At 48.4% G+C, this 21,765-nt stretch overlaps 1 protein-coding gene across 1 annotated transcript; it reads right to left on the bottom strand.

Annotated features, from left to right (window-relative positions):
* Positions 1 to 915: 915 nt before the first annotated feature.
* Positions 916 to 21,465, bottom strand: OTX2 (orthodenticle homeobox 2). The gene is made up of 3 exons (XM_056851438.1): positions 21,320 to 21,465; positions 18,984 to 19,135; positions 916 to 1,550 (listed from the first exon to the last, which is right to left on the bottom strand). Exons 1-3 carry the CDS (start codon positions 21,414 to 21,416, stop codon positions 930 to 932), a joined length of 870 nt encoding a protein of 289 aa, XP_056707416.1. The 5' UTR covers positions 21,417 to 21,465; the 3' UTR covers positions 916 to 929.
* Positions 21,466 to 21,765: the final 300 nt, after the last annotated feature.

Raw genomic sequence — 21,765 nt, 5'->3', positions numbered from 1 at the left:
TAATTATAACCTATTTAAAATCACAGCAGAAACCCCCCGCTGGCTTGGGGTTCATAGTTGCATACGATACAGGAGATCACAGTTTTTAAGTCTAGCACAGATTTTAAAAAACACAGATGTACCATTTATATAAGACACACACTGATTGTCTCTTTAAAACTACATTTTGACTCCTTATGGACAGTATTCAGGTTTTTGTTTTGTTTCTTTCCTCTTAAATAAAGTAGTGCATCTAAGACAATCAGTCCCACAAACCCACACAGCTCTGAACTGAGTTTTCTTTAAATGTTTGTGTCTTTTTTTTTTCTTTTACCCTTGTGGTCAGCTTTGCCAAATCTTGGCCCTGAAGCATTGGAAAGAGCTCAAGAGATAGAGAGAGTTGGACATCATCCGTTAAAAAAACACAAAAAAACCTTCTTAACCAAGAGTTGGGTGACGAATTGGAAACGGGAGGAGAGAGGAGAGTATTCTTTCCATACGTACACAAAAGAAAGAAAAGAGAAAAAGAAAATCTAGACATCTCCTTTAAAAAAAGAAAGGAAAGGAAAGAAACCAGTCCCACCCCCACCCTAGACAACCTGGCCCTTGGTTGGAACAATCTTCCATTCCATCTAGACGAAGAAGACCAAAGACTGGCTAAAACTAGACAAGAACAGAGCGGTTCTGAGAATCGGCTCTCTGTCCACGTGAGGTGGCTTCCCTTCCGTCTTATCCTTCCAGAGCTTCTGAGCGAGATATGAAAGTGGAGGGAATGATCCAGTTTATTGTGTCCGGCCCCGTGTCCCTCTTTAATTTAAGCTGAAGACCTGACTGCACCTGGAATGTCCATCCCACCACGGGGTTCGGTCTCGTGTCCCTCAATGTCACTGTCACGGCGATCGTTCCATCGTCTTTGTCATTGCGATGAGCAAAGGGTCCCTGACAGGTCTTCACAACACCTGGAACTTCCAGGAAGAGGTCTGGTCTTTATAATCCAAGCAGTCGGCGTTGAAGTTCAGTTTCCAGGAGGCGGTTTGGTCCTTATAATCCAAACAGTCGGTGGCCGAGTTAAACCCCAGACTGGACGCTCCGTAGCCCTGGGTGGAAAGGGACGCCGGAGACTGGTTGAGATGGCTGGCGACAGGGTTGGTGCCCATGGGGCTGAGGGCGGCCCCTGGTCCTGGGAGCTGGTGGTGCATCGGGGTGAGATACGACCCACAGTCCATCCCCCCAAAATAGGAGGTGGAGCCAGCGTAGCCTTGGCTGTAGCCCGAGGCCTGGGTGTAGGTCATCGGGTAGGACCTCTGCATGCAGGACGATGACGTCGACAGGGGGTCCGAGAGCGGGGAGATGGAGGCCGGGCTCCAGATGGAGACGGGGGCACTGGTGCTGGAGATGGTGGGGACTGAAGTGCTGGAGGGTGGCGTGAACTGCCCACTGGTCCCACTCTCGGAGCTCACCTCGCGAGCGGGGGAGCTCTTCTTCTTGGCAGGCCGCACTTTGTTCTGCCCGCCATTCTGCTGCTGCTGCTGCTGCTGGCGGCACTTGGCCCGGCGGTTTTTGAACCACACCTGGGATGGAAGGGAAGAGGGAAGAGGGAAGATGTGCAGTGATTAGAACATAAAAGCATAAGACAAGCCCTGCTGGATCAGACCAAGGCCCATCCCGTCCAGCAGTCTGTTCACACAGTGGCCAACCAGGTGCCTCTAGGAAGCCCACAAACAAGATGACTGCAGCAGCTTCCTGTCCCTATTCCTTGGAGGACTGGGGATGTTCTGGGTCGATGTTGGTCTCCTGAGTATCACCTTAGACCATCCTCACCATCGAGGATATTCTTGTCATCTCTAAGAAGTGGTTATGGAGTTAGGACGCCAAATTGTTAATCTAAACTGGACAATTAATTTAAAATTGTATGTTTCAATACATTGTAATACATTGTGAGTTGTATTGTTGGAAGCTGTCCTGACCCTGGCCTTGCTGGGAAAGGGCAGGGTATAAATAAAATATTTTAAAAAAAGAAAAGACGACTGCAGCAGCATTATTCTGCCTGTGTTCCATAGCACTTAACAGAACAGGCCTGCTCCTCTGATACTGGAGAGAATAGGTATACATTATGACTAGTATCCATTTGGGCTAGTAGCCATGGATAGCCTTATCCTCCATGAACATGCCCACTCCCCTCTTAAAGCCTTCTGAGTTTGATGGGCAAATTCATAAGAATCTAAGAAAAGCCCTGCTGCGTCAGACCAAGGCCCATTGAGTCCAGTTGTCTGTTCACACAGTGACCAACCAGGTGCCTCTAGGAAGCCCACAGACAAGACAACTGCAGCAGCACCATCCTGCCTGTGTTCCATAGCACATAATATAACAGGCCTGCTCCTCTGATCCTGGAGAAAATAGGTATGCATCACAACTAGTATTCGTTTTTACTAGTAGCCATGGATATCCCTCTCCTCCATGAACATGTCCACTCCTCTTAAAGCCATAAAAACATAAGAAAGACCATGCTGGATCAGACCAAGATCCATCAAGTCCAGCAGTCTGTTCACACAGTGGCCAATGAGGTGCCTCCAGGAAGCCCACAAACAAGATGTGTAATGTTTGTTAGACACCTGTATCTCAGAAAAAAATGAATGGAACAACGGTTCCATTTGTCATTGTCAGCAAGTGGATAGAATCTTTTGTATGTATTCCATGTACATTTTGCCATAGCAGAAGCTTCCATATTTGTGTTTACAGTTTACTTTGGGGGCAAATTTAGTTCTAGGTTAAGAACATAAGAAAAGCCCTTCTGCATCAGACTAGTGGTCCACCTAGTTCAGCATCCTGTCTCACACAGTGGCCAACCACTTCCTCTAGAGGACCAACAACAGGGTACAGAGGCCGAGGCCTTCATTAGAACATCAAAAGAGCCCTATTGGATCAGATCAGTGGTCCATCTAGTCCAGCTTTCTATTTCACACAAAGACCAACCAGTTCCTCTGGAGGTCCAACAACAGGGTATAGAGGCCGAGGCCTTCATTAGAACATCAGAAGAGCCCTGCTGGATCAGATCAGTGGTCCACCTAGTCCAGCTTCCTATCTCACACAAAGACCAACCAGTTTCTCTGGAGGTGCAACAACAGGGTATAGAGGCCGAGGCCTTCATTAGAACACAAGAAGAGCCCTGTTGGATCAGACCAGTGGTCCACCTAGTCCAGCATCCTGTCTCACAAAATGGCCAACCAGTTTCTCTGGCGGTCCAACAACAGGGCAATAGAGGCCGAGGCCTTCATTAGAACAGAAGAGCCCTGTTGGATCAGACCAGTGGTCCATCTAGTCCAGCATCCCATCTCACACAGTGGCCAACTAGCTCCTCTGGAGGTCCAACAACAAGGCGTAGAGGCTGAGGTCTTCCCCAATGTTGCCTTCTGGCACTGGGATTCAGAGATTTACTGCTTCTGAACACAGAGGTTCCCTTTAGTCACCATGGCTAGTAGCTATTGATAGACCTCTCCTCCATGAATCTGTCTAATCCCCTTTTAAAACTGTCTATCTCTGTGGCCATTGCTACATCCTCTGGCAGCGAATTCCACATTTTTATCAGTTTTGCCCATTGCATGGAAAGCCACAGAGCCATCTGGCAAAGCATCCGAATAAGAAGAGCCTTGCTGCGTCAGACCAAAGGGCCATCGAGTCCAGGCACCCTGTTTTCCACAGCGGCTAACCAGATGCATCAGAAGGCCCACGGATGCCAAAAACTCCCTTCGCTTCCCCTCCCCGTCCCCCGCAGCCAGCTGGCATTGAGAGAGACGTACAACCTCCAAGCTGACCATGAAACTGTTGCTTGAGATGAAATGCCATGGCAATTCTAACGACACAGATGCCAGCAGGGCTTGGTGGCATCATAGAAACATGATACTACTAGTAAAAAATAGATACTAGTCATGAGGCATCCCTGTTCTCTCCATGATCAGAGGAGCAGGCCTATTATCATAGGTGCTGTGGAACACAGGCAGGACAATGGTGCTGCAGTCGTCTTGTTTGTGGGCTTCCTAGAGGCACCTGGTTGGCTACTGTGTGAACGGACTGCTGGACTTGATGGACCTTGGTCAAATCCAGCATGGCCTTTCTTGTGTTTCTTATGTTAAGGCTTTAAGAGGGGAGAGGACATGTTCGTGGAAGAGGGGGCTATCCATGGCTACTAGTCAAAAGGGATACTAGTCATGATGCATACCTATTCTCTTCAGTAACAGAGAAGCACGCCTATTATATTAGGTGCTGTGGCAGGATAATACTTCTGCAGTCATCTTGCTTGTGGGCTTCCTAGAGGCACCTGGTTAGTCACTGTGTGAACAGACTGCTGGACTTGATGGACCTTGGCCTGATTCAGCATGGCCTTTTTAATGTTTTTATGAAACATGATACTCTCTTTGGATCAACATCAATAAAGCCCTATATGGATGGTACCTTTGTACCTACAGAACTGCCTCTTCCTATATGTCTTCCCAAGAATGCTTCGTTCTTCATCACCTGGTCTCCTGGTGGTACCCAGCCCACAGGTTGCTTGACCATCCTCAACGAGGACAAGAGCCTTTTTGGTAGTGGCCCCTGCCTGGGGGAACTCTCTGTCAGATGACACCCAGGCCCTGTGGGCTCTTTCTAGATTCTGTAGGGCCTGTAAGATGGAGTTGTTCTGCCAGGTGTTCCGCTGAGGACGGTTTTCTACCACCTATTAGCAGCACTGCCTGTTTTTACAAGCAGTCTAGGATTTTGGTTGTCAGGTGCCAAATGACCATGTTTTATTTGGAGACCTGAGCTAGGATGCTATTTTACGGATTGACTTTCAGATTTTGTAATTATGTCTTAATTAATTAGGGGAGGGGTTGTGGCTCAGTGGTAGAGCATCTGCTTGGCATGCAGAAGGCCCCAGGTTCAACCCCGGCATCTCCAGTTAAAGGGACCAGGCAAGTAGGTGATGTGAAAAACCTCTGCCTGAGACCCTGGGAGCCGCTGCTGGTCTGAGTAGACAATACTGACTTTGATGAACCACGGCAGTTTCATGTGTTCATGTGTCTTACCTCTATTGATAGATGGTTGACGGAATGTTGTGAGCTGCCCCGAGCCCTGTGACCCAGGGAAGGGGCAGGGTACATGTCTAAAATGATTTTTACAAAAAGATCTTCTAGAGTGGTGACTTCCCAAGGCTGGGACCCCCCCCCCCCCAGAATATAAGAGAATTTGAAGGATGTGTCTCTGTGAGCAAAGAGCAGTTTTCTGGTGGCCAGACGAGGTCGTCATGGAGGCCTTGGGTGGCATCGGAGACCTCTTTCTCCTTCCCTCGCACCTTCCTCACATCTGATTCATGCTTGACAGAAATGCAATCTAGTCTGGGTTGCAAATGAGGCAGACTGACCTTCCTTGTCCAAGTGATCATCCCCATCCCTATGTTTGAGGCTAGTAAGGGGTTGGGTCGGTGCCCTCACCAGGGAAGGGGTTGTGGCTCAGTGGAAGAGCATTTACTTTGCATGCAGAAGGTCCCTGGTTCAATTCCCAGCATCTCCTGTTCTCAAAGGAACAGGTGTGGAATACTTCTGCCTTGGACCCTGGAGAGCAGCTGCCAATTTTAGACAATAATAACCTGGATGGACCAAGGATCTGATTTATTAGAATGCGTCTTCATCTGATCTTCTAGTATTACATGGGAAACAAGACGACTGCAACAGCATTGTCCTGCCTGTGTTCCACAGCACCTAAGATAATAGGCAAGTACCTCTGATCCTGGAGAGAATAGGTATGCATCACGACTAGGATCCATTTTGACTAGTAGCCATGAATAGCCCTCTCCTCCATGAATATGTCCACTTCCCTCTTAAAGCCCTAACATAAGAAACATAAAAAAAGCCATGCTGGATCAGACCAAGGCGAGTCCAGCAGCCTGTTCACACAGTGGCCAACCAGGTGCCTCTAGGAAGCCCAATGCAGCATTGTCCTGCCTGTGATCCACAGCACCTAATGTAATAGTCATGCTCCTCTGAACCAGGAGATAATCGGTATGCATCACAACTAGTATTCTTTTTTACTAGTAGACATGGATAGCCCTCTCCTCCATGAACATGTCCACTCCCCTCTTAAAGCTTTAACATAAGAAACATAAGAAAGGCCCTGCTGGATCAGACCAAGGTCCATCAAGTCCAGCAGTTTGTTCACACAGTGGCCAACCAGGTGCCTCTAGGAAGCCCCCAAACATGACAACTGCAGCATTGTCCTGTGTTCCACAGCACCTAATATATTAGGCATGCTCCTCTGATCGAGTGGAGAGAACAGGTATGCATCATGGCTAGTGTCCCTTTTGACTAGTAGCCATGGATCGCCCTCTCCTCCATGAACACGTCCACTCCCCTCTTAAAGCCTTCCAAGTTGGCAGCCATCACCACATCTTGGGGCAGGGCATTTCACAAGTTAACTATGCACTGTGTGAAGCATCATTACCAACGACTTCACACGCTGAGTGTTGCAGACCCAATTGCTCAACAAGGCCACTTGGGAGAAGAAAGGGGGAGCCACTCCCAAGCCAGAGTGCTTGCCAGCTCAGGGTGCCCTGAGGACCTCCACTTAAGTCCCATTGAAGCCAAGCCCTTAATTTAAAAAGAACAGAATATTAGGAAGGGGGTGATCGATTAAGGACCCCAAAACGGGTGGGAGGAGGCCTGTTTGTTCTCTTGGAGGGGCTGCGCACTCTCTTCTCCTCCAACCCACCTACCAGAGCTGAGTTTTGAATAGCGATCAGTAAGCTGGGCTGGAGATCCTCACACCCTGGTATTTACCACCCCCCTGCAACTCATTCAGACTCGCAGTCGTAGAGGGCCGGCATCAAAGCCCTTCGTCCCAATTGCCCATGTAGGAAAACAAGTTATCCCAGAATGAATGGGCTTTACTTTCAGGCAGGCAATGCATTTTCACATTAGCAAATCGACCCCAGTTATGCCTCATCTTTTTACCAGCCTCCATTCACGACTCTGACAGCTCTCCAAGGGGCGCTTGCCCTTGGTGGGACACCCTTTGTCTCCCTGCTCTCACCCCACCCAGGGGTGATATTAGTTAGTGTTTTCACCACCTGAAGTGAAAAGCCTAAAGCTGGGTCTACACAGGCTCCAGGAAAAGGGTGGGAAGGCGGGGCGTGCGCACCATTTAAAAAAAATTCTCCCTCTCATTAAAGCAAAATCTCAATCGCTGCAAGTTTAAGCTAGCACAATAAGGAGAAAGTCAATATGATTTGTGAGCCGCCCTGAGCTCGGCTTTGCTGGGGAAAGCGGGATATAAGATTAATAAAACAACAACAATAGTGTGTGCATCTCAGCCAACTCCCCAAAGGGCTAGTTTCTTGTTTGTGGTGATTTTTCGTTAACACATGGGAGCATTCAACTGTGGTTTTTCGCCTGCACCAGATGCGACCCCAATTTTATTCAACCGTTTAGTCAGCCTAAATATTGTCGAAGGCTTTCACGGTCAGAGTTCATTGGTTCTTGTAGGCTATCCGGGCTGTGTGACCGTGGTCTTGGTATTTTCTTTCCTGATGTTTCGCCAGCAGCTGTGGCAGGCATCTTCAGAGGAGTAACACTGAAGGACCTGCAGTCTGAAGGGGCGCTATCTTTTCTACCACCTCGCTCTGGAATGTCTAGAGCAGGGTTATATTTCTGCATGGGGGTGCATACTTCTTTTCTTTCCCTCCCCAGGCTAACTTACTCTTCAGTTCGCCTCCCTTCTGTATACCCAGTCCACTTCCTCTTTTGAAAAGGAAGCAGTTCCCAGAGGGTGCTAGGCATACAGTCGGCTTCCATCTAGGTACCAACCTGGAGTAACTGCTGTAGGAAATGCACATCATATACAGGTATGAAATGAACACATATAAACCTGCCTTATACTGAAGCAGACCCTTGCTCCACCAAGTTCAGCATTTAGGGCTGCTAGCCTCTAGTTAAGGGTTGCCATCTCCGGGTTGGGAAATACCTGGAGATTTTTGGGGTGGAGCCTGAGGAGGGTGGGGTTTGGGGAGGGGAGGGACTTCAATGCCATAGAGTCCAATTGCCAAAGTGGCTATTTTCTCCAGGTGAACCAATCTCTATCAGCTGGAGATCAGTTGTAATAGCGGGAGATCTCCTGGAGGTTGGAAACCCTACTCCAGGTGGTGGCTGCAGATCTCCTGCTATTACAACTGATCTCCATGCAACAGAGATCAGTTCCCTTGGAGAAAATGGCCGCTTTGGCCATTGGACTCTATCGCCAAAGTCCCTCCCCTCTCCAAACCTCGCCTTCCTCAGGCCCACCCTCCAAAATCTCCAAGTACTTCCCAACCTGGAGCTGGCAACTCTGTCAGTATTGTTTACTCAGACTGGCAGCGGCACTCCAGCATCTCAAGTCAAGGTCTTTCACGTGACTTCTCATGTGACCCTTTTAGCTGGAGATGCCCGGGATTGAACCTGGGACCTTCCACATGACAAGCAGATGCTCTGCCCCTGAGCCACGCCCCCTCCTCTGAGGATCCCTTCTTGGGGAGACATCACTGATTTTAAAAATCTGCTGCTTCATGGGACCCCTCCCCAAAAACCCATTGCTTGGGACAACCCCCCTCCCCTGCTGCCAATTGATAAGGCTTCCTCAGTAGGGTTGCCAGGTCCGTCTTCGCCACCAGTGGGAGGTTTTGGGGGCGGAGCCTGAGGAGGGCGGGGTTTGGGGAGGGGAGGGACATCAATGCCATAGAGTCCAATGGCCAAAGCAGCCATTTTCTCCAGGTGAACTGATCTCTATCAGCTGGAGATCAGTTGTAATAGCAGGAGATCTCCAGCTAGTACCCGGAGGTTGGCAACCCTACACAGCATGTGTAAGGGAGTCTGAAGTCTCATGGATTTCAGGGAGCTGAGGGATCCCAGCACACCTTGCGTTGTGTACACCTGTGGCATTTTATATAAGCACCTCAAACTGTGCTGTGCGAAAGCAGAAAGGTTCATGTGGTAGAGGTCTACTCATCAGAGAGTTGTGTTGGCTGCAGTTCCCTGTAGAGCATACATTCGGCAGCTAACCTGGGTGTGCTTCAATGTAATGTTCATGGAGGAGAGGGGTATTCATGGCCACTAGTTAAAATGGATACTAGTAGGGTTGCCAGGTCCCTCTTCACCACCAGCAGGAGGTTTTGGGGCAGAGCCTGAAGAGGGCGGGGTTTGGGGAGAGGAGGGACTTCAATGCCATAGAGTCCAATTGCCAAAGCGGCCATTTCCTCCAGGTGAACTGATCTCTATCAGCTGGAGATCAGTTGTAATAGCAGGAGATCTCCAGCTACTACCTGGAGGTTGGCAACCCTAGATCCTAGTCATGACGCATACCTATTCTCTCCAGGATCAGAGGAGCATGCCTAATATATTGGGTGATGTGGAACACAGGCAGGACAATGCTGCTGCAGTCGTCTTGTTTGTGGGCTTCCTAGAGGCACCTGGTTGGGCCACTGTGTGAACAAACTGCTGGACTCGATGGGCCTTGGTCTGATCCAGCGTGGCGTTTCTTATGGAATGAGTAAACTCTCCAGCACCACTGACTGGTGACTCTTTCTACCCAGTTGGGCTAGAAAAGCTGACAGGAGAAACTTTAAGCGATCAGATTTCTTTCCAGTATGCATCCAATGTGTACCTATACTGCAAATATGTGTGTGTGTAAAGTGCCGTCAAGTCGCAGCCGACTTATGGCGATCCCTTTTGGGGGTTTTCATGGCAAGAGACTAACAGAGGTGGTTTTGCCAGTGCCTTCCTCTGCACAGCAACCCTGGTATTCCTTGGTGGTCTCCCATCCAAATACTAACCAAGGCTGACCCTGCTTAGCTTCTGAGATCTGACGAGATCAGGCTAGCCTGGGCCATCCAGGTCAGGGCATACTTCAAATATACACTGGTTTATATACTAGTGTAGGAGCCCCGTGGTGCAGAGTGTTAAGCTGCAGTACTGCAGTCAAAAGCTCTGCTCACGACCTAAGTTCGATCCCGACGGAAGTCGGTTTCAGGCAGCCGGCTCAAGGTTGACTCAGCCTTCCATCCTTCCGAGGTCGGTAAAATGAGTACCCAGCTTGCTGGGGGGTAAAGGGAAGATGACTGGGGAAGGCACTGGCAAACCACCCCGCAAAACAAAGTCAGCCTTGGAAACGTCGGGATGTGACGTCACCCCATGGGTCCAGAATGACCCAGTGCTTGCACAGGGGACCTTTACCTTTTATACACTAGTGTAATTTTCACGGTTTTCTGCAAAGAATGCTGGGAGTTGTAGTTTTTCAGAAGGTGCTGAGAATTCTCTGGCAAAAATTCTTCCCGCCCTCCCCCTTCCCCAAACTAGTTTCCCCAGAGGAAGCGAACGGCTATTAAACCAGTTATCACATGTGGTGTAGATACACGTTGCCCTGTGACTGCCTGTCTCTTATCGTTTATCAACAACCCTTTATTTGAGTCAGCGAGCTGTTCCTGGGGGCATTGCTTTGGGCTAATCTGCATTACCCTTTCCCTGCAAACAAGACAGGCAGTCCCAACGTGGAGTAGGCTGGCTGGTAGGCCAGCTCCATTGGAACCAGTGCATTTTACCTGTAAGTCCCAGAAGGTACTACAGAATTCCCACATGGACATCACGGGCAGCCTACATAAATCATAACGTGAGAGGCAAAACATTGCAGACAATTTTGGGGGCCAGGAAGCAATTTTCTTCCAGCCCAGGGATCCTGGAGGATTTTTTTTTTTTTTTGCCACCTTCTGTGTGTGGAGTAGGGTTGCCAGGTCCCTCTTCTCAACCGGCGGGAGATTTTGGCGGCGGAGCCTGAAGAGGGCGGGGTTTGGGGAGGGGAGGGACTTCAATGCCATAGAGTCCAATTGCCAAAGCGGCCATTTTTTCTCCTGGTGATCTGATCTCTATCAGCTGGAGATCAGTTGAATTAGCAGGAGATCTCCTGCTACTACCAGGCAGTTGGCAACCCTAGTGAGGAGGTAGTTGTGAATTTCCTGCATTGTGCATGGGGTTAGACTAGATGACACTGGTGGTCCCTTCCAACTCTATGATTCTGTGAATTGCTGCTTCAAAGGAGACGACCAAGGTAGTCTCGGTTTGCTATGCGGAGGCTCTGCAGCAACGCAGCGCCTTCTCCCTCAACCAGATTCAACATCTTGTCATCTGCAATTCTATATGGGAGATTTCAAAATCGACCTCATTCTGCTAGGACCTGCCCCTGTGGGAGGAGTTGTATGGAAACCATCTCACAGATGCTATTTTACTGTCCTTACTGTACAGAAACTCAATCCAAATGCTGGCAAATAAGAGGACTTTCTGGTTCTGCTGAGGTATCCTTTCTCCTGACTAATAGTTCTTTCATTCTAACAGTGAAAGTGGCCAAATTCTTGCAGAGTGTTATAAAAGTGTGTTTCAATAAAACTCAGAGAGGAGGGCTGTTCTATAACTGTAATAGTTTGGCTTATACATTATTTTTATTGTCTGACTTGTATCCTTTATGCCATTAAAGGTATTGGCAATCTTTCCATGAAAAGAAGAAGAGTTGGTTTTTTATATGCTGACTTTCTCTACCACTTAAGGGAGAATCAAACTGGCTTACAGTCACCTTCCCTTCCCCACAACAGACACCTTGTGAGGTAGGTGGGGCTGAGAGCTCTAAGAGAATTGTGACTAGCCCAAGGTCACCCAGCTGGCCTCATTTGTAGGAGTGTGGAAACCACCCCTGTTCACCAGATTAGCGTCTGCCGCTCATGGGGAGGAGTGGGGAATCAAACCCGGTTCTCTGGATTAGAGTTCATAGCTCATAACCACTACACCACACAGGTTCGCTCCCTATGGGGTTGCCATAAGTTGGCTGACACTTTTTAAAATTATTTTTGTTTTTGAACACTATCAACATGAACAACATGACAATAAATGCACAATAAACATACAGTATGCACTAATGAGATATTACTCCCTATCCACACAACATACATACATCGTCCGCCTTTAACATATCTCTGGGCAAATCTGAGTCCTTTTAAACCTTCAACCTTGTTTATGTTATCCTTTTTAATAAGAAGAACATAAGCACTTAGCTAACAGAAGAGAGGCCTTCAACCAAACTCTTTCAGGACTGTTATTTCCAATATCTCAGTGACCCCTAGTGTATTAAGTAATTGCATTTTGTGTAAGTATCTACTCTAACACATTATATCAAAATATGAATAGTAGATTATAAGTAAGCTACACCGTCTTGAATAATTAACACTATTTTCCTCAACTATTTTCTGTAGCAAGGAAAAAAGAAATAAAATGTTCTTATAAACTGACTATTTTCTTGTAATCATTAGTGGTAAATCTCTCTATATATGTATCTACATCTATATAGATATAGCGCTAGTGTGGTGTAGTGGTTAAGAGCGGTGGTTTTGAGCGGTGGACTCTGCTCTGGAGAACCGGGTTTGATTCCCCGCTCCTCCACATGAGTAGCGGAGGCTAATCTGGTGAACTGGGTTTGTTTCCCCACTCCTACACATGAAGCCAGCTGGGTGACCTTGGGCTAGTCACAGCTCACTCAGCCCCACCTACCTCACAGGGTGTCTGTTATGGGGAGGGGAAGGGAAGGTGATTGTGAGCCGGTTTGAGTCTCCCTTAAATGGTAGAGAAAGTTGCCATATAAAAACCAACTCTTCCTCTTATATCTATATTTCTGCTCACAATCATCCCTACTTTTTATACTTCTCAGGTTATTTACCTTCTACTGTTAGTATTATTGCTTAAAATGTATTATATATCTTAAAGAAGCTGGCTGAAACTTGATGGCACACACACAAAAAGATCTTTTCCTGGAGGGGGATGAGATGGAGGTCAACTGAGAACCAGCTATGATCGCAAAGTGGAACACAGTGCTGGGGGAGGGAGAGAAGAATTGATATTGGGACCGGCTTCTTGTTTGCTGGACAGGACAATGCTGAGCAGGTCGACTCAGATCCCAACTGAAGCCTGTTTAATGATGCTTACTCAAAGGAAAGCATTCTTAGAGCCATAGAATAGAATCATAGAGTTGGAAGGGACCACCAGGGTCATCTAGTCCATCTCCCTGTGCAATGCAGGAAATTCACAACTACCTCCCCCCCACACCCTCAGTGACCCATAGTCCATGCCCAGAAAATGGCCAAGATGCCCTCCCTCTCATCATCTGCTTAAGGTTATAGAATCAGCATTGCTGACAGATGGCCATCTAACCCTTCTTAAAAACCTCCAGGGAAGGAGAGCTCACCACCTCCCGAGGAAGCTTGTTAAAGGGAACTTCAAAGGTTGGGCTAGAAACTATAAAGTATAACAAAATAATTTTATTTATTACAAGTGTACACCATAAAATTGTTAAAAACACAGGGCCTGTATGGCAGGCTATGTATAAAATGATCAGTTATAAAATTCTTATATACAGTTGATCCGATGGGCATGCCTATTATATTATTTGCTGAGGAACACAGGCAGGAGAATGCTGCTGTAGTCGTCTTGTTTGTGGGCTTCCTGGAGGCACCTGGTTGGCCTCTGTGTGAACAGACTGCTGGACTCGATGGCCTTGGCATGATCCAGCAGGGCTGTTCTTATCTTCCTTCCTTCCCTCCATCCCTCCTTCCCATCTTCCTTCCTTCTCTCCAGTCTCAGAGGAGCATGCCTGTTATATTAGGTGCTGTGGAACACAGGCAGGATGGTGCTGCTGCAGTCGTCTTGCTTGTGGGCTTCCTAGAGGCCCCTGGTTGGCCACTGTGTGAACAGACTGCTGGACTCGATGTGCCTTGGCCTGATCCAGCATGGCTTTCCTTATGTTTTTATGGGAGACCACCAAGGAAGTCCAGAGTTGCTAAGCAGAGGCAATAGTAAATGACCAATAGTAAATGTAAATAGTATTGGTCATTTTCATTGAATGTATTATCAACTGTATATAAGAATTTTGTAACTGATGGTTTTATATGTAGCCTGCTATATGGGCCCTGTGTTTTTAACAATTTTATAGTGCCACCTTGTAATAAATATAATTATTTTGTTATACTTTGTAGTTTCTAGCTCAGCCTTTGAAGCTCCCTCCCTGCTAGTTTACCAGTATGCTATGTACTTGCAAATACATGACGCGCTCATTCACATTCCATTTTCAGATGTCAACAGAAATCATTATCTGTAAAGCCTCCACCCCCAAACTGTGCAATGGTAATATAGAAGAAGCAGAAGAGTTGGTTTTTATATGCCGACTTTCTCTACTATTTAAGGGAGACTCAAACCAGCTTACAATCGCTGCCCCTTCCCCTCCCCGCAACAGACACCCTGGAGGTAGGTGGGACTGAGAGAGCTGTGACTAGCCCAAGGTCACCGAGCTGGCTTCACGTGGACTAGATGACCCTGGAAAAGATTTTTTTTGTGTGTGTGTGCCATCAAGTGTCAGCCAGCTTCTTTAAGATATATAATATGTTTTAAGCAATAATACTAACAGTAGAAGGTAAATAACCTAAGAATTATAAAGAGTAGGGATGATTGTGAGCAGAAATAGAGATATAAGAGAAAGAGGAAGAGTTGGTTTTTATATGCTGACTTTCTCTGCCACTTAATGGAGACTCAAACCAACTTACAATCACCTGCCTCTCCTCACAACAGATGCCCTGTGAGGTAGGTGGGGCTGAGAGAGCTGTGACTAGCCCAAGGTCACCCTGCTGGCTTCATGTGTAGGAGTGGGGAAACAAATCCAGTTCACCAGAATAGCCTCCGCTGCTCATGTGGAGGAGTGGGGAATCAAACCCGGATCTCCAGATCAGACTCCACTGCTCCAAACCACCACTCTTAACCACTACACCACGCTGGCTAGTGCAGTCTGGTGGTTACCATGTCGGGATTCGTCTCGATGGTACGATCGCTGTCGTCTTAAATTCTGCTTTTCCTCCAAAAACTAGTTGCCAACATGACTTCAGCCACTACAAATTGCAATTAAAGTTCAACACATAATGTTCCTCAAGAAGGAAATTCTCAACTGAGCTGGGATTCAGGCACCACTTCCCCAGCTCCCTGGACTGGTTCAGTTGACAGCAGTTGATAGCTAGAGAAAGAAGGGCCTCTCAGCTGGAGTTGGAGCTGCCTATAGATCTGATGGTGGGAAGTGCTATCAAGTCACAGCCAAGTTATGGCAAACCCGTATGGTTTTCCAGGCAAGAGTCGAACAGAGGTGGTTTGCCATTGCCTGCCTCTGCGTAGCAACCCTGGACCTCCTTGGTTGGTCTCCCACACAAGTACCAGCCAGGGCTGACCCTGCTTAGCTTCCAAGAATCTGATGAGATTGGGCTAGCCTGGGCCATCCAGGTAACATCAGATGACCAGAGGTGGTTTGCAATTGCCTGCCTCTATGTAGCAACCCCGGACTTCCTTGTTGGTCTCCCATCCAAGTGCTAACCAAACCTGACCCTCCTTAGTTTCTGAAATCTGATAAAATCAGACTAGTCTGGCCCATCCAGGTCACACCAGATGACCTGAGGTGGTTTGCCACTGCCTGCCTCTATGTAGCAACCGTGGACTTCTTTGGTTGTCTCCCAACCATTTACTAGACAGGACTGAACCTGCTTAGCTTCTGAGATTAGGCTACCTTGGGCCATCCAGGAATACCATTTAAGAAGGGTAGCAAAGGTGTCGTTTTTTATTGTATCAGGAACCCCTACATTTGTGACCTTGTGAGAAGACAAGAGTCACTGGAAAACACAGCCATGCTAAGAAAAGTTGAAGGCAGCAGGAAAAAGAGGAAGGCCCAACAAGAGATGGATTGACTCTATAAAGGAAGCCACAGCCTTCAGTTTGCAAGACCTGAGCAACGCTGTTAAAGACAGGATGTTTTGGAGGACATTGATTCATAGGGTCACTGTGAGTATGAAGCAATTTGACAGCACTTAACACGCATGCATATTTGTGACATTGACTATTATTTGCATGTGCGATTGAATTATTTTGTTCCCTGCCTTGATGGGCTGGTAAATATTTTAAGTAACTAAATAAACAATTAAATAGGTGTGCTATGTTCACAGTAGCACTCCCCCCAAAATACAAGTCCCTTTACTTAAGAAAAAGAGATAGACTGTTTAATACGAGTTAACGAGTCACTGGAAAAGACAATCATGCTAGGAAAAGTGGAAGGCAGCAGGAAAAGAGGAAGAACCAACAAGAGACGGATTGACTCTATAAAGGAAGCCGCAACCCTCAGTTTGCAAGGCCTGAGCAAGGCTGTCAAAGATAGGACGTTTTTGGAGGACTTCATTCATAGGGTCGCCAGGAGTCGGAAGCGACTTGACGGCACTTAACACACCCACACCACGGTGCTAGTTATGAGGTGTAAAGGAAGAATGTTTCAGTCCTCAAGATACTTCTTGCTTGTAATTTAATCTTGAAGGTAAACAAAAACAGGCCTTTAAATCTTACTGAAGACCTCTGGGGTGGGGGGAGAGGGGAGACACAGAGAGAAATCTGCAGTGGCGTCCCTGCAAATCAGATCTCCTTCCAGCTACTGAAACTTGCTACATCCTTCAAAATGGAAACTTCGATGCACAGGGTGGGGTTTTAGGAGTGGGGGGGGACGACAATAACGCTTGCAGCATGTGCCCCATACCCAGTCTAGGATTTTTATTTTTTATTTTTTTTAAAGAAATAATAGCAGGCCTGTTAGTAAGCTCTTACCTGGATGGCCCAGGCTACCCTGATCTCGTCAAAACTTGGAAGCTAAGCAGGGTCGGCCCTGGTTAACGCTTGGATGGGAGACCCCTCCCCCCAAGGAGGTCCAGGGTCGCTAGGCAGAGGGAGCGTGGAAACTGTTCAGTGACTAGATCAGGCTAGCCTGGGCCATCCAGGTCAGGGCCATCTCCATATCTTTAGTAAGCATTAAATCTTAAAATTTAAAAGAGAGCCGGCATGGTGTAGTGGTTGAGAGTGGTAGTTAGGAGCAGTGGACTCTGATCCGGAGAACCGGGTTTGATTCCCCCACTCCTCCACATGAGTGGCGGAGGCTAATCTGGTGAACCAGGTTAGTTTCCCCAATCCTCCACATGAAGCCAGCTGGGTAACCTTGGGCTAGTCACAGCTCTCTTAGAGCTCTCTCATCCCCACCTACCTCACAAGGTGTCTGTTGTAGGGAGGGGAAGGTGATTTTAAGCCCGTTTGACGAAGAAGAAGAGTTGGTTTTATATGCTGACTTTCTCTACCACTTAAGGAAGAATCAAACTGGCCTACAATCACCTTCCCTTCCCCTCCCCACAACAGATACCATGGGAGGTAGCTGGGGCGGAGAGAGTGTGACTAGCCCAAGGCCACCCAGCTGGCTTCGTGTGGAGGAGTGGGGAAACAAATCTAGTTCACCAGATTAGCCTCCGCTGCTCATGTGGAGGGGTGGGGAATCAAACCCGGTTCTCCAGATCAGACTCCACCATTCCAAACCACCACTCTTAACCACTACACCACACTGGCTCTTGATTATTTGATTCTTCTTAAGTGGTAGAGAAAGTTGGCATATAAAAACCAACTCTTCTTCTTCTTATCAAAGCCCTGAACTGGATGGCTGGACTAGCCCAATCTCGAAAGCTAAGCAGGGTCAGGCCTGGTTAGTATTGGGTTGGGAGACCGCCAAGAGGTAGACAATAGCAAACCATCTTTGAACATCTCTTGCCTTGAAAATCCTATGGGATCACCATAAGTCGGCCAAGACTTGATGGCACTTTCCACCATCCCTACCACCAAGGTCCTAGAAATTGGGGATGAAGGATAGAGGGAGGGCTTGAGGTCCCAAATGGAATCCGGTGGCCCTGGGAAAACTGCTGCCTGGATTGGGGATTGTCTCAAAAAGGTGTAAGAACATAAGAAAAGCCCTGCTGGATCAGACCAACGCCCATCAAGTCCAGCAGTCTGTTCACACCTTGGCCAACCAGGTGTCTCTAGGAAGCCCCCAAACAAGACTGCAGCAGCATTGTCCTGCCTGCCTATGTTCCACAGCACCTAATAGAATAGGCCTGCTCCTCTGATACTAGAGAGAATAGGTATGCAGCATGGCTAGTATCCATTTGGACTAGTAGCCATGGATAGCCCTCTCCTCCATGAACATGTCCACTCCCCTCTTAAAGCCTTAAAATAAGAAACATAAGAAAGGCCCTGCTGGATCAGACCAAGGCCCATCAAGTCCAGCATTCTCCTGCCTGTGTTCCATAGCCCCTAATAGAATAGACATGCTCCTCTGATCCTGGAGAGAATAGGTATGCATCATGGCTAGTATCCATTTTGATTAGTAGCCAAGAACACCCCCTCTCTTCCATGAACTTATCCACTCCCCTCTTAAAGCCTTCTGAGTTGGCAGCCATCACCACATCGTGGGGCAGGGAGTTCCACAATTTAACTATGTGTTGTGTGAAGAAATACCTCCTTTTATCTGTTTTGAATCTCTCACCCTCCAGCTTCAGCAGATGACCCCCGCGTTCTAGTATTATGGGAGAGGGAGAAAAGCTTTTCCCCATCCACTCTCTCCACACCATGCATAATTTGATAGACCTCTGTCATGTCTCCCCTTAACCGCCTTCTTTCCAAGCTAAACATAGTTGTTTTCTGTTGCCCCAGAAGGTCAGACCAGAGCCAACGGGTTGAAATTAAATCAAAAGAGTTTCTGTCTAGACATTAGGAAGAACTTTCTAACAGTTAGAGAAGTTCTTCAGTGTAACAGGCTTCCTCGGGAGGTGGTAAGCTCTCCTTCCCTGGAGGTTTTTAAGCAGAGGCTAGATGGCCATCTGTTAGCAAGGCTGATTCCATTACCTTAGTCAGATGATGAGAGGGAGGGCATCTTGGCCATCTTCTGGACATGGAGCAGGGGTCACTGGGGTGTGTGTGGGGGAGGTAGATGTGAATTTCCTGCATTGTGGAAGGGGTTGGACTAGATAACCCTGGTGGTTCTTTCCAAGTCTATGAATCTGATTGCCCGCCCCCTTCTCCTCTGCCTACCTGCACTCTGGACTCCGGGAGGTTGATTTTGAGGGCCACCTCCTCCCGCATGAAGATGTCCGGGTAGCGGGTCTTGGCGAAGAGGGCCTCCAAGACGTCTAGCTGGGCACGGGTGAAGGTGGTACGCTCCCTCCGCTGCTTGCGAGGGGTGGCTGGAGAGGAGAAAGCCAGGCAGAGGGTCTCAGGGGAAGCCAGAGATGGACCATTCCCGCCAGTTCCTCCCACCCCACCCATTGGTGACCCCTCAGGGTTGGTCCACAAGGCAGTTCAGCCGGAGCCTCCAGATGGAAGCTGAAGGCACTGTGGAGTGCGATGCTTTTTCTTGGAAGAAATCCCAAGACTCCATTAGGGCTTCCTCCCGAGTAAATGTCACTTGCAAAGCACACTCTTGATAACTCAAGAACAAGTTGGTTTGCATTAGAAGAGCTAGACTGGAGACCAACAACAAAGTTTCCAGAGTATGAATTTTCAAGAGTCAAAGCTCCCTCCTTTCATTGGGTGTGACTCCCGAGGAAGCACATAAGTTTCAGCCTTGGGCACGTTTCCTGGGAAGTAAGCTCCACTCACTTCTAGGAGGATACGGAAGACTGCATCCTTAAGACAGCAGCCATGGTAGGTAGGCCTGTTTAGTGTAGTGGTGAAGAGCGGGGGACTCTAATCTGGAGAATCAGGTTCGATTCTCTGCTCCTCCATATGCAGCCTGCTGGGTGACCTTGGGCCAGTCAGTTCTCTCCGAACTCTCTCAGTCCCACCTACTTCACAAGGAGTCTGTTGTGGGGAGGGGAAGGGAAGGCGATTGTAAGCCGGTTTGAGACTCCTTAAAGGTAGAGAAAAGCAGGAGGTAAAAACCAACTCTTCTTCTCTCCTGAGAAAAGAGACCAAAGGGGGCTGACTTCTGAATCAACTTGCCACTTAAGCATGTTCGGAAGAGATCCCACATGAACACATGAAGCTGCCTTAGACTGAATCAGATCCTTGGTCCCTCAAAGAAGAAGAAGAGTTGGCTTTTATATGCCGACTTTCTCTACCACCCCCTAATCACCTTCCTCCCCCTCCCCACAACAGACACCCTGTGAGGTAGGTGGGGCCAAGAGAGCTCTAAGTGAGCTGTGACTAGCCCCAGGTCACCCAGCTGGCTTCATGTAGAGGAGTGGGGAAACAAATCCAGTCCACCCGATTAGCGTCCACCACTCCAAACCACTGCTCTTAACCACTACACCATGCTCGCTCAAAGTCAGTATTGTCTACTCAGACTGGCAGCAGCTTTCCAGGGTCTCAGGCAGAGGTCTTTCTCATCACCTACTTGCCTAGTCCCTTTAACTAGAGATACTGGGCATTGAACCTGTGATCTTCTGCATGCCAAGCAGATGCTTTACCAACTGAGCCACAGCCCCTTCCCCTATCAGAGCCGCACTCACTTTGCTGGAAAGTCAAGCGGCAGGCCCGTGTGGAAAGAAATCAGTTTGGCCGAAACTTTAAAGCCCTGCCTATCAAGTCCAGGGCTGCAATCTATAAGAACCCACACTTACTCGGGAATAAGCCCACTCCGCACAGAGCTTTGTTTGAACTGTTTTTAGGGTCAGGCTTTAAGGAAGCATTCAGGCATTCAAAGAGCAGGGGGGGCGTCTCTAATTCACTCATGGGGTACCCCATCCTTTCTCATCACGCTCCTAAACAAGCCCCCCCCCCCAAAGCACAACCTCCAGGATCGCCAGCTTAAGCCCAGGGCCTGTGTACTCAGAAATAAGTTTCCTGGAGGAGAATATAATTTACTCTCCACCCTCTCCCCAAGTTGGGGTGCATACCTAAAGGATAAGCAACATTTGGGGAGAGCCCACAAAGTTATGTGGGTTTGAGGAAGGGCAGGGTGGATTTTGCCGGTGGGAGGATGAGACCCCCCCCTCTTCAATTTCCACAACTCCTCCCAGCTACAATTGGGGCAGGAGAATCAAGCTCCCCCCCTCCAGAGGGTGACACAGGGACTTATGAACCTGAACACATGAAGCTGCCTTCTACTGAATCAGACCCTCTGCCCATCGAAGTCAGTATTGTCTACTCAGACCGGCAGCGGCTCTCCAGGGTCTCAGGCAGAGGTCTTTCACATCACCCACTTGTCTGGTCCCTTCAACTGGTGATGCCCGGGATTGAACCTGGGATCTTCTGCATGCCAAGCAGAGGCTCTACCACTGAGCCAAGGCCCCTCCCGTCACCGCCCCCCCCCAAAGCAGGCGAGAATGAACGGGGGGAGCCCCTTCTCTCTTGACCCCTCCCTCAAAAAGACTTTGGAAAACAGTCTCTCTCCCCCCCCCCATTGGATCCCTCCAGCTTCCTCTTACCCGGGTACCCCACCGACGGGTGGAGGAGATCCATCCCCGAGGTGGTGAGGCTGAGTCCGTTGACGGCGTAAGGTGGTTGCTTGAGATAAGACATCATGCTAAAGTTGGGACGGGGCGGAGGGAAAATGGCAAAAAATCCCCGGGGGGGGGGGCAAGAAGAGGCGAGTTCCGGAGCTCGCTCTTGCCTTTCTTTTCCCCCCTCTCTCTTTCTCCTTCTCTCTCTCTCTCTGCTTCTTCTTCAAGAGCTTAGGGTGTAGAAGTCTGGACGGGGGGAGCTGACATCTGGCGTCTAAAAAACAGAGCAGAAAGAAGCCATTCTTAGAAGGGGGAGGGCGGGGGAGATAGAGAGAGACCCCCCCCCCCAGGTCCACTCCACTCCCGTTAAGCCGGCGCCTTGGGAAGAGAAAGGGACTGTTTCTTCTTTTCTTTTTTTGCAGAAGGGACTT

The sequence above is a fragment of the Euleptes europaea genome, chromosome 6 (assembly GCF_029931775.1).
Source record: "Euleptes europaea isolate rEulEur1 chromosome 6, rEulEur1.hap1, whole genome shotgun sequence".
Taxonomy (NCBI): Eukaryota; Metazoa; Chordata; class Lepidosauria; order Squamata; family Sphaerodactylidae; genus Euleptes; species Euleptes europaea.
The sequence above is the reverse complement of the archived record's forward strand: the minus strand, read 5'-3'. Positions and strand labels throughout refer to the sequence as shown.